Source organism: Balaenoptera borealis (assembly GCF_965194805.1).
Source record: "Balaenoptera borealis genome assembly, chromosome: 20".
Taxonomy (NCBI): Eukaryota; Metazoa; Chordata; class Mammalia; order Artiodactyla; family Balaenopteridae; genus Balaenoptera; species Balaenoptera borealis.
The window spans coordinates 58,903,514-58,917,256 of NC_138879.1; the positions used below are offsets into that span (position 1 = coordinate 58,903,514).

At 42.0% G+C, this 13,743-nt stretch overlaps 1 protein-coding gene across 5 annotated transcripts in view; it reads right to left on the reverse strand.

Moving 5' to 3' along the window:
• Positions 1 to 13,743, reverse strand: part of PIGL (phosphatidylinositol glycan anchor biosynthesis class L) — a 61,948-nt gene that overhangs the window by 39,839 nt on the left and 8,366 nt on the right. For all 5 annotated transcript variants that reach the window (XM_082374163.1, XM_082374160.1, XM_082374159.1 and 2 more), the window contains exon 2: positions 11,251 to 11,350. In XM_082374163.1, coding sequence (XP_082230289.1) covers positions 11,251 to 11,350 — 100 coding nt within the window. The remainder of the gene's footprint in view (positions 1 to 11,250; positions 11,351 to 13,743) is intronic.

The following is a 13,743-nucleotide window of genomic DNA, read 5'->3' on the forward strand; positions in this document are numbered from 1 at the left end:
GCAGGAAGCCCGCACTGCAGACACTGGCGTATAATTAAACAGTGTTTTACTCGATGTATCACGCCACAGTGAGCGGCCATGGGGACTTAATTTCATGATGGTTAATGATGTTTCCAGCAAGGCCACGGGACAGTTTTATTAGCCAAATAAATTATGATACAGGGATCCCATGGAATAGTATGCAGTACTGAAAAATGAACTATATTTGTGTTTGTATGTAAACATATATTTGTGAAGTATTGAAGGTATGGAAGTTTACACATCAAGAGGTTAACAGTGGTTTGTTCTGAGGCGAGAAGTGTATGGAAGGAGACATTCATTTTTTTCACTTGATTTATTTTTGTACTGTTTGTTTTCACAATGAACATTGTAAATGTTCTATTATTAAATGTTACTATTATTTTCATAACAGCTTGGTTGAGATATAATTCACATGCTATGCAATTCACTCACTTAAAGTGCACAATTCAATGTGTTTTTGTTTTTAGTATGTTAACAGAGTCGTGCAACCGTCACTGCAGTCAATTTTAGGACATTTTCATCACCTCAAAAAAATAAACCCCATGATGAGTCCCTCCCCACTCCCCTCTCCTCCCCACTCCTGGCAGCCACTGAATCTACTCTCTGTCTCCATGGATTTTGCCTGTTCTGGGTGTTTCGGATAAACGGACTCATACGCTATGTGGCTGTTTGTTATCTGGCTTCTTTTTAGGTTCATCCACACTGGAGCATGTATCAGTACTTCACTCCTTTTCGTGGTTGAATAATGTTCCGCTGTGTGGGTAGACCACATTTTGTTTGCCCATTCATCAGCTGATGGGAATCTGAGTTGTTTCTAACTTTTGACTACTGTGTACAGTGCTGCTGTGAACATTCATGTACACGTTTTTGTTTGAATGTCTGTTTTCAATTCTTTTAGGTCTTTACTTTGGAATAGAATTGCTGGGTAATGGTAATTCTGTATTTAAGTTTTTGAGGAACTGCCAAACTGTTTTACATGATGACTGAACTATTTTACAAACCCACCAGTACATGAGGGTTCCAATTTCTCTGAATCCTGGCCTACACTTGGTATTTCCCTTTTAATTTTATTTTTAAAAAATGGTCAACCTAGTCGGTGTGAAGTAGTGTCTCACAGTGGTTTTGATTTCTATTCCTGTAATGACTAGTGATGTTGAACATCTTTTCCTATGCTTATTGGCCATTTGTATATCTTCTTTGGAGAAATAGCTATTCAAGTCCTTTATATATTATTTTATCTGTTATGTATACTATACTATATATAGTATATAAGGTATATTACATTTATATCTGTCTACCTATCTATCTTATCTGGATATTAATCCCTTATCAGATGTATGATTTGCAAATATTTTCTCTCATTCTGAGTTGTCTTTTCACTCTCTTGACAGTATGCATCAGGCACTAAAGTTTTTAATTTTGATGATGAAGTCTATTTTCTCTTTTGTTGCTTGTATGTGCTTTTGGTGTCATATCTAAGAGGGCTTTGCCTAACCCAAGCTCATGAAGATTTGCTCCTATATTTTCTTTCAAGAGTTTTATAGTTTTAGCTCTTATATTTAGGTCTTTTGGAGCTAATTTTTGGGTTTAGTGTAGGGAAGGGGTCCAAGTTTGTTCTTTCGTATGTGGATATCCATTTGTGGAAAAGAGTATTGTTGCCCCATTGAACTGTCTTAGCAGCTCTGTTGAAAACCAATTGACTGTATATATGAGGGTAACAGTATTATTAAAAAAAGAAAGAAAAAGAAAACCTAAAAAAGAATAAATCCTATAAACCCTTCCAGTACAGAAACTGGCTAGTTAAGCTGTGGCTCAGCCTTGCAGAACTAGGTCTATCTCACCATGACAGTTTTGCCAAAGTACTACCACATCGTCTTAAATTGCAACACATACAGGCAGCTGCAATTTTTCTTATCCCAAGGTCTCTCTGGAACATCCCACAAATGACTAAGAATTAGTTCTTGGAACTTGGTGTTATGGAGAAATAATCTGAAAAACTGACCCAATAACCTTTCTTCTGGATCCTAGCACTCTTTGTCTATAAGACTTGCATGGTAGAGAATTAGTTGCCTCTTATCCAAAGTTTTTGGTTCCTAGTACAATTTTTGTAGATGCTACAGACTGAATATTTGTGTCCCCTCAAAATTCGTATGTTGAAACCTATTTCCCCAATGTGATGGTATTTGGAGGTGGGGCCTTTGGGAGGTGACGAGGTCATGAGGGCAGAGCCCCCCATGCATGGGATTAGTGTCCTTATAATAGAGACCCCAGAGAGCTCCCTTGCCGCTTTTGCCAGGAGAGGATACAGCAAGAAGAGAGCCATCTGTGAACCAGTAAACAGGCCCTCACCAGACACCAAATCTGCTGACACTATGACCTTGGACTTCTCAGCCTCCAGAACTGTGAGACGTAAATTTCTGTTGTTTATGAGCCACCTGATCTGTGGCATTTTTGTTACAGCAGCCCAAATGGACTAAGACAGCAGAGGTAAGGGTGAGCTGGCTAAACTTACTTTGGTTATTAAAAGGTCTGCTGTTTAGTTTTGTACATCCCTATTCAGCTGTCTGATGAAAGGACCCCAGCATGTCACAATGGACATAGTCTACCGTGGATGTCATGAAATGTACAAGTGCTTCGTAAAATGGAAAGCACTTAAAAGTATATCAGCTATATTGCCAAGCTGAGCACATAAACCTCCATTTGTAGAAGAACAACCGTATCTAAACATGTCCTGCTCTGCTCCTGATAAGATCTAGGCGCTTGAGGTAAAGTCGCCATCTCATCCAGTCATTGTACGTATAAGAGAAGCCCAGAGAGGGGACATTATTTGCCAAAGGGAACACAGCCGGTTTGTGGCAGAGCTACAACCTGAAGCCCCATTTCACGACCCCTGGACCAGAGCTCTTTCTGTCATACTGTACTTCGCTCATTTTCTTTTCTCTGGTCTTGATTTCCTCTTACTCATTCTCCCTTCAACTGCTAGCAGGACTCCGTTCAAGTGGAAATATGGACTTCCACTTACAGTGCCAGTGACATTTCCACTTCACTCTCTTCCCTCAAACTCCATCGAAAACAACAAAAGGAATAACAGTTATAGAGCATCGACTTTGATGAAGCAAAAAACCCCCACCATATCAGAAAATCAGAAAACATAAACATACCCGCCTAATACTGTAAGATCTGCCCCAGAAAGAGGGGCATACAGCTGGCCAGCAGATGCTCTACCTTGCATCTGCTTTTAGCAGGATTTGAAAGTCCCTCAAAGTCAAGCCTCACCATCCTCAGAGGCACCAGTACTCTTTGATTAGCACTGTGAGAACCAGAGATAATAATGGTCAAGGAGAAGCACACTTTGAAGGAGAATCATGTTGATAAGCTATTTCTAGTGCTGTGACATCATGTCTCCTTGCCCCAGGAGAGTACCAAAAGGCGAATAAGAAAAAACACAAGGGCTTCCCTGGTGGCGCAGTGGTTAAGAATCTGCCTGCCAATGCAGGGGACACAGGTTCGAGCCCTGGTCCAGGAAGATCCCACATGCCGCGGAGCAGCTAAGCCCGTGCGCCACAACTACTGAAGCCCGCGCGCCTAGGAGCCTGTGCCCTGCAATAAGAGAAGACACCGCAATGCGAAGCCCTCGCACCGCAACAATGAGGAGCTAGAGAAAGCCCGTGTGCAGCAACGAAGACCCAACGCAGCCAAAAATAAATAAATAAAATGAATTAAAAAAAAGAAAATGCACGAAAAATAAAGGTGCCTCCATGGTAAAGGAAAGAGAATATCTGAAGAGCTGCAGTTGAAGACAATAACATTCAGTAGAAGTTTCGGATGGCCTAACCACTGGACCGCCAGGGAATTCCCAGAAATAATATATTTTAAAATAAATCTAATGAAACTTTTGGTTTACAAGTAATGTATGCTCACTATCAAAACTATGGAAAATACAGAAAAGTGTAAAGAAAGTATACACTGCTTTTTAAACTCAACATTATATTATGAACATCTTCCTGGGTTATTAACTGTGCAGAGAAAACTCTGAATTGTGGTTTAATGTTCTGGACCATGGCTATATAATTAATTGCCTACGGCTAAATTAGGTTGCTACCAACTTTTTGGTATTATGAAGAGTGCTGTAATGAATATCACAATACACAGTCACCTTGAATCCTATTTTTGTGGTATATTTGCAGCCTCTTTCAAGGAGTAGAATCAGCCACAAATACGTGCTTTGTTAAGCCCACCCTCCCTGGTCCCACTCTACTTCTATACTGACTTATGTGACTTGAAGACCAGTCATGTGACTTAAAGACCCAGCCTCCCTTCAGCTCCCAGAATAACCCGCCTTTGAAGTAGCAGGGAAGCGGCTTTCCACGTTCACACAGTAGCTCCGTATCAGCTCGGTCCACTTCGGTCTCCTCCCCTGGTTCCTTTTCTAGGAAACATTCCTGTCCTTCGCGCCCTTTGGGAGGACGGGAGCCCTGCCCTGCTCTTGCCAACTGGGACTGGAGCTGTGCCCTTGCCCTGTGCCCAGGCACTTCTTTGTGTATTTGGAGAAAGCCTGCGTGGAGCTTTGTTTTCGTCTCTTATAGTGAGAGGACGCTTGGTCAGATTCACTTTGGCAGTCGGCATACGGTCTCTTCCGGTTTTTGGAGGGGGTAGTCTCTTACTGGGTCTTGAGAGAGAGGGGGGGGGGTTTAATTACAAACATGACCCAACAGTCCCAGACTCTCTGCTTTGTGGCCTCTCTTTCACTGTATGATTTGCGTGGATTTATTGGATTAAAAAATTAGTGTATGTGCTAGGATAGAACGGGACAATGAGAATATAACCAAAGTGCCTAAGAAAATCTGGGCAAGTCAGGGATGGTGCTGCAGAGTCTAAGGTAATCTTGAGCTGGGGTTTGAAGGATGAAGAGGAGTTTGCTAGAGGGCCAGGGTGTGGGGTGCTGGGAAGAGAGGAAGCGTGTGGAAGAGAGCCAGGCACATGCATGGGTGTGGACGCAGAGGAAAGCGTGGTGTGTTTGCGGCCCAGCTTACATACGAGGACACAGGTTGGGGCGCTGGGAGTCCTCCCTGTTTTGGTTGTGGGAATAGCTGTGATGTGGCATCACAGGTGCAGGACCATGGGAGCAGGGATCAGACCACGATCAGCTCTGAGACCCCCCAAGTTTTGCCCAACAGTTGGTCATTGGGCCCGGAAGCATTTTAATGGGCCTGGGTTATGACCGGAGGGTCTGCTTTGTTTTATTCTGTCACAGTCAGGCCCCCCTTGAACCCCGCATTTCCAGCCCAAGCCTTTTGGAGCAGCTTATCTGACCCTGTGCCCACTCATCCTCCAGAATGAGGCCCATGAGACAAGCACAGTGTTTATAAAAAGGCTTAAAAGCATTATTATCTTTTCAAGGAATTCTATTGTATGTTTTGAACTTATCAAATCAAATATTATCAAAACATAAGCAGAATTATTTCTAATTTAGCCTTCACTTGTAGGGATAGAAGCTGAGTACAGAGGGAAGAACGTTTTATTACTTAGGTGGAATAGTCTTTAAAAAATATAATACAGGGCTTCCCTGGTGGCGCAGTGGTTGGGAGTCTGCCTGCCAATGCAGGGCACACGGGTTCGAGCCCTGGTCCGGGAAGATCCCACATGCCGCGGAGCAGCTGGGCCCGTGAGCCACAATTACTGAGCCTGCCCGTCTGGAGCCTGTGCTCCGCGGCAAGAGAGGCCGCGATAGTGAGAGGCCCGCGCACTGCGATGAAGAGTGGCCCCCACTTGCCACAACTGGAGAAAGCCCTCGCACAGAAACGAAGACCCAACACAGCCATAAATAAATAAATAAATAAAATTTAAAAGAATAAGGCTTTAAAAAAAAAAAAAAAAAAGAGTAAAAAAAAAAAAAGTAAATACCTTGTCACTTTAAAAAAAAAAATATATATAATACATCAATATAACCGTTTCATTGTGCTTCACTTTATTGCGCTTCAGAGATGCTGCATTTTTTTATAAATTGAAGGTTTGTGGCAACTCTGTGAGAGCAAGTCTATTGGCGCCACTTTTCCAACAGCATTTGCGCTCTTCATGTCTCTGTGTCACATTTCAGTAATTCTTGTAACATTTCAAGCTTTTTCATTATTATCATCATATTTGTTATGGTGATCTATGATCAATGATCTTTGATGTTGTTATTACAACTTGCTGAAGGCTTAGATGATATCTATTTTTTAATTAAGCTATGTATGTTGTCTTTTTAGACATAATGCTACTGCATACTTAATACACTATAGTGTCGACGTAACTTTTATATGCACTGGGAAACCAAAACATTCCTGTGACTTGCTTTATTGTGATATTTGCTTTATTGCAGTGGGCTGGACCCGAACCTGTGATATGTCTGAGGTCTGCTTGTACTTTTTTTTTTTTTTTACATCTTTATTGGAGTATAATTGCTTTACAGTGTTGTGTTAGTTTCTGCTGTACAACCAAGTGAATCAGCCATATGTATACATATGTCCATCCCCATATCCCCTCCCTCTTGAGCCTCCCTCCCACCCTCTCTATCCCAGTCCTCTATGTCATCACAAAGCATCGAGCTGATCTCCCTGCGCTATGCAGCAGCTTCCCACTAGCCATCCATTTCACATTTGGCAGTGTGTATATGTCAGTGCTACTCTCTCACTTCGTCCCAGCCTACCCTTCCCCACCGTGTCCTCAAGTCCGTTCTCTATGTCTGCATCTTTATTCCTGCCCTGCCACTAGGTTCATCAGTACCATTTTTTTTTTTAGATTCCATATATGTGCGTTTCTGCTTGTACTTTAAAAAGTAACATAGGCTTCCTAAAAAAGCAAAAGCAAAATAAAACTGTACAGAATTCTGCGGAATTAAGAAGTGCAAGTGTCCTTCCCTGATCCAATTAAGTAGCAGCTACTATTAACGAGTCTGGTATATGTTCTTTTAGAAATTATCTGTGTGTACAGAAATGTGTGTTTACTTTTTGTTTTGTTTTGAAATGTGAATGAAATAATGCTATGGACTCTTCCTAATATATTAAGAAGCACAAAAGCAACAAATGAATACTAAATCTGTAGGTTGCATTTCCCAATCACATTCAATTCCCAAGTATCCTGGAGAGGGTGTCTAAGCTCCTTCTAGGCCTGAACCTTGGCACAATGAACGTTTCTGCAAACTCAGCAGTGGTCACTGTCAGGCCAACACCTATTACCCGGCTCCTGGACCTTGAACTTTTCTTCTCTTTCTTCAGCATCTAGCACAGCGCCTTTACCAGTCCAGGCACTTAATCTGCATCTGTTAATAACATGCAGTTAAATATCATATGATTCATTAAATTAGCAGAACCCACAGATGTTAAGGAACTAGGTAAAGTTACCCAAAGTATCCATTTGGTTGTCTGATTACTGAGATGCCTTCTCGTCTTGAGACCTGAACTTTTTTCCCTCTTTAAGGGGTTGGATAAGGGTTTACTTTTTAAAAAAATATTTATTTATTTATTTGCTCGCATAGGCTCTTAGTTGCAGCAGGCGGGCTCCTTAGTTGCAGCACGTGGGCTCCTTAGTTGTGTCATGCATGTGGGATCTAGTTCCCTGACCAGGGATCGAACCCGGGCCTGCTGCATTGGGAGCGTGCAGTCTTATCCACTGCGCCACCAGGGAAGTCCCTGGATAAGGGTTTACTTGACTGAGCTCCTCTGGCTAAATGTCTCCCTGAAATCCAGCCACGAAGTTCAGAACAATGGAAGAAAGCACACAACATCAACCAAGTGTTCTCTTGAACACATATTGGTCTTTCAAATACACTAACAAAGTGGTGACCTACTTTCTCGCAGAAAGTCAGGAATCAATTCTGTCTTCCTTTGTGCTTTCGAACCCTAGCACTGACGGCCATTTGCTAAATGTCTGGCCTCAGATGAGTCTCTTAAGCTTTAGTTTCTTCGTGTGAAACTAAAAATGGATAATAAAGACCTATCTTTCTACAGTTAGTGGAAGAATTAAATGAGATGACCTTTGTGAAATTGTGAGTCCTTCATGGAGTTGACAAAGCACAGTGACCAGAGAGCCTCAGCTGGAACGCCAGCATTACCACATATTAGCTGGATGACCCCGGGCAAATGACTCAACCTCTCACGAGGCCTGTTTCTTACCTATAACATGGAAGAAGTAATTGGATTATTTTGAAGGTTTTAAGATCACGTATTTAGTATGGTCTTTGGCACTGACAATAACAATTTAATATACATTTACCATTATTATTCCGAGTGTAGGTCCTCCATAAAACTTTTTTTTTTCCTCTTTCTCCCCTTCATTCTTCTCTTTGACCCATCTAAATAACCCAAAGCAAGATTCCAAAGCTCTGCTTTTTCTGGGTTAGGAACTGAGAAGCTGAAAGACTAAACGTTGCATGCTGCTAGGGACTGAATTGTGTCCTCCCAAAATTCATGTGTTGAAGCCCTAATCCACAATGTGACTGTGTTTGGAGACGGGGTCTTTAGGAGGTAATTAAGGTTAAGTGAGGTCATAATGGTGGGACCCTAACCCTATAAGACTGGTGGTCTTATAAGAAGAGGAAGAGAGAAACTTCTCTCTCCCTGCTACATGTGAGCAGTGAGGAGACGGCCATCCCGCACACCAAGAAGCAAACTCTCTCCAGAAATCGACCCTGCTGCACCTTGATCTTATACTTCCAGCCTCCAGAACTGTGAGAAAAAAATACATTTCTGGGGACTTCCCTGGTGGCGCAGTGGTTAAGACTCCGCGCTCCCAATGCAGGGGTCCCGGGCTTGACCCCTGGTCAGGGAACTAGATCCTGCGTGCATGCCGCAACTAAGAGTTTGCATGCTACAACTAAGGAGCCCGCCTGCTGCAACTAAGGAGCCCACGTGCCACAACTAAGACCCAGCGCCACCAAATAAATAAATATTAAAAAAAAAAAAACTGTTGTTTAAGCCACCCAGTCTCTGGTATTTTGCCATGGCAGCCTGAGCAGACTAAGATACCTGGTTTCCTTGAATCTTCAAACTGGCTTCTTGAAGTATTTATTTTTAACAAGTTTACTAACCCCCTACTGTAGCATCTTCAAAGTAGGGGATATTGCTGAAGCTGCATGATCTTCAGGATATGTAAAAATTGTAATAAATTAAGTCAGAGTCTTCGTTTCTTATCAAAAGGATGCATGAGCCAACATGAAGAGGCCAAAGAGGAGACAACTGGAGTATCAAAGAACGCAATGACTTAAACTGAAAAACCGAACACGTGAACACAGAAGTTCCTAATGAAATAAAGCAGTGGCCTCCCCATCCAAGAAACAAGCAAACAAACAATGGGTTACCATCGGAGGTATGTAGGGGATCAACTCCTATTCTGAAAACGGCAATTAAAGGGAAAGAATTAAGCATTTAGCCTGTCTTTTGGGATCAAAGTACCTATCAGGATAACTAAATAGCCCCAGTTGATAAAGTTCTGCTTTACAGAAGAATGTATAGCTAATACATTTGGAACGCAGGAGACATTTAGAAAGTCACTGTTTTGCAACTTCTGGTTAATTAAGGATTCGTGGAAGCACCGCATGAAAGGCTGACGTGGGTCTTCACAGTGAAAGGGGCGGCCACTGCCACGTGAGCTCACTAAGAGGCGCACAGTACGTGTGACAGATAGTCACATGCGTGACTGAAAGTTAGACAGACAGCACATGTCCTGAAACGACGGAACAGGGAGTACATAGTGCAGCTTCTTGCCCCTGAAAGTTAGCGTTCATTTCCAGTTTGCAAGAAATATGGAGGATAGAGGAACTACTTAGGTAAAACCACGAGGGAGCAGACAGACAAATCCTTCTGTACGACAACTGACTCAGGCTTTCAACAATCAGTGACAAGGTTGGCGGGGGGGAGGGACACGCAGAATATCAACCAGGTATAATGTGTGCACTTTGTTTACATCCTGATTTGAACAAACCAACTGTGAAAAGACATTCATTTTTGAGCTACTTGGAGTAGCTCAAAATGGACTGGTTGTTGGAGAAACCAAGGAATTGCTGTTACTATTAATTTTGTTAGACGGATAATAATGACATTGTGGCTGCATGAAAAAGAAGTCTGTCTTCTTAAGAGATGTATCCCGAAGTACGTAGGGATAGAATAACCTGATGGTTGGGTTTTCTTTAAAATACTTCACACACAGGAAGGATAAATTGGGAGACTGGGATTGACACATACACACTACTATATATAAAACAGATAACTAATAAGGACCTACGGTAGAGCACGGGAAGTCTACTCAATACTCTGTAATGGCCTATACGGGAAAAGAATCTAAACAAGAGTGGATACATGTGTATGTATAACTGAGTCACTTTGCTGTACACCTGAAACTAACACAACAGAGTAAATCAACTCTACTCCAATAAAAATTTTTTAAAAATATTTAACAGCTAAGTTATAACTGCAAAAAACCCACAACTTCACACACAACAGATGTTATGTGGGGTTAGATGAAGTACATACAGCAAAGGCTTGACAATCACTGGACTCAGATTACAGGCATGTGGGGTTCGTAATACTGTTCTTTACACTTTTGACTTTTTTTTTTTGGCTGCGGCATACGGGATCTTAGTTCCCCGACCAGGGATCGAACCCGTGGCCCCTGCAATGGAAGCACAGAGTCTTAACCACTGGACCGCCAGGGAAGTCCCTGAAATTTTTTCTAATAATTTTTTTTAAAGATTCAAGAGAAGTAGCTATCTTAAGACAAAATCTGAACACAAGTTGAAAAAATTCACTTGCACTACACTGTCACTTAAAAACAAACGTGAGGGGGCTTCCCTGGTGGCGCAGTGGTTGAGAATCTGCTTGCTAATGCAGGGGACACGGGTTTGAGCCCTGGTCTGGGAAGATCCCACATGCCCGCGGAGCAACTAGGCCCGTGAGCCACAACTACTGAGCCTGTGCGTCTGGAGCCTGTGCTCCGCAACAAGAGAGGCCACGATAGTGAGAGGCCCGCGCACCGCGATGAAGAGTGGCCCTCGCACAGAAACGAAAACCCAACACAGCCAAAAATAAATAAATAAATAAATTTATAAAAAAACAAACAAACAAACGTGAAACTATTTTCTGTAGACTTCTCAAGTAAGATGTTCTTATCCACCCACATTATGTTTGTGTCTTTTGAGTGTACCACTGCATTTTTATTGCCAATGAATTTCCACTTGTTAAAAGATAAGTTTACCTGTTGTCAATAATCATTACGTTGGAGGGTAGAATCCCCAAAACATCACAGCTCTGCAAAAGTTCCTTCTTACGAATCTCCCCTTGATTGTAGTAATTTCCTGAGGATAACAAATACACAGTTGTCGATTTCTTTATCAGTGGAGATCTATCTGTTCACTCAATCTTATGTCATCTTGTTCCCTATAGGATTTAAGCTACCTGAAAATTCTGTGGTGGTGATAAAAAGTTGAAGAAAACACAATGCTAGGGTTACTATCAGACACTCCTGTGAGAAGCAGTCTTTAGAATCACCTTTGAATTCTTCCCCGTCTCTGTGTCTCTCCCTGTGTCTGTCCATCTGCCTGCCTGTCTATGTACCTTTCAGCCCCAAGCTACAGGCTCTGAGCACCTGCTTTGCCGTTAAACAGATTTAGGACTGACCCTTCTATAACCACTCAGAACAAGTCAGGTATCTGGACACACTATTTGTTTGGGCCCCTTATTATTTAATCTTATTTATTTTTTAAATTAAAGTATAGTTGATTTACAATGTTGTGTTAATTTCTGCCGTAGAGCAAAGTGACTCAGTTATACACATATATACATTCTTTTTAAAATATTCTTTTCTGTTATGGTTTCTCACAGTATATTGAATACAGTTCCCTGTGCTATACAGTAGGACCTTGTTGTTTATCCATCCTATATATAATAGTTTGCATCTGCTTATCCCAAACTCCCAGTTCTTCCCTCCCCCACTCCCCTTCCCCTTGGCAACCGCAAGTCTGTTCTCTATGTCTGTGAGTCTGTTTCTGTTTTGTAGATAGAGTCATTTGTGCCATATTTTAGATTCCACGTATAAGTGATATCATATGGTATTTGTCTTTCTCTTTCTGACTTACTACTTCACTTAGTATGATAACCTCTAGTTGCATCCATGTTGCTGCAAATGGCATTATTTCGTTCTTTTTTTATGGCTGAGTAGTATTCCGTTGTATATATAAACCACACTGTCTTTATCCATTCATCTGTCGATGGACATTTAGGTTGTTTCCATGTCTTGGCTATTGTGAACAGTGCTGCTATGAACATAGGGGTGCATGTATCTTCTTGAATTATAGTTTTGTCCTGGTACATGTCGTTTGGGCCCCTTTAAATTGATAGTCTTCAAATATCTGTTAAGCACTTATTTAAAGAGGCTGCTACTCCTGAGTGTTACAGGAAAATAGCCTCCTTCAGAGTTTAGTAACCAGCTATCCCGACATGTCCCTGGGGATCTGGACCACATCAGCACCCCAAATAGCTTACGAATAGTTTATTTTCCCAACACATACACTATACTTCCCAAGAATAGTTCTGTTAAGTAACTGCTCTGTATCCTTACAAATAACATACAGTGACGTTTTGGTACCACTTAAATTGCCCTTATGAGCAATTGTCTAGCTACTGGCCCCCTTAATTCAACTCTCCAGCAGATAACTGCATGTGTGCTTTGTGCTAGTTACTTAACTTTCCTGAGCCACGGTTTCTGTACCTGTGCAGTGGGGATGATGGCCGTCTCCAAAGGCTTTCCTAAGGATTATATGATAAGACACATCTACCTAGTTAGGTGCTCAGTGTTTATCTTCTCTCTCCTTGACTGCTTTATCTTTACCTTCCCCCTCCTCCTCTCCTTTCTTCCTGAATTATAATTCTTCCTCATCATCCAGATCAGATGCCATTCCCTCTGGGAAGCCTTCTGCTATTTTCCCTGGCAAGCAATCATTTCCAGTATTCTGCTCAGAAGTATGAACTTTCCTCCGTGATCTGATTATTAATTCCTAAATGTCATTGACCTGAAAAGCCACGGTCTCGTTCAACTCTGTATCATCCTGGTGTCAGCACACTGCAGGCACTCCAGAGGCCCCGAGCAGAGAGTGGCTCTGCTTACTGTTCCAGAAAACTCAGAAAGAAACTCCCAAGTGAAACCTTTCAACTTTGGCAGGGGTTACTCTAGGGCTAGTTTTGAACTGTTTGAACCCAGATAGGAGACAGTCATTACGTTGTATCTGATAAAAGGACTAACCCCCAAAAGGTTCCAGAAAATAGCTTAATTTTGTACTGTTCTCATCACAAATTTTTGAGTCAGATAGAAATTGTCAATTTTTGTGATGGTCATTATATTTTAGGTTCCCCTCTCCCATTTTATCTCAAGGTTACTTATCTTTGGTGATAAGTAAATAGTCTAACGTACACTAGTGACGGGATCCCTAACCTCAGAGGCCGAGCATGTTAGACTCTGGTTACGGCTGTGAGAAACAGCTTAGAAGTGAGGCCAAGGTGTTTTTGGAACTGGTTTTATTGCTTTGTGTTTGAACTGAGGAACTTAGAACAAGTTAGGGAGTTGAAGTCAGAGAGCATTTTCAACATTTTCATTCAGTCTGGTGAACATGTACGCACTTCAGTGGAGTGTCTGGGACCCTCCAGCAGCTCCTGACTGGCATTCTCTAGAACAGTGTCCCCTGGGTGCATGTTG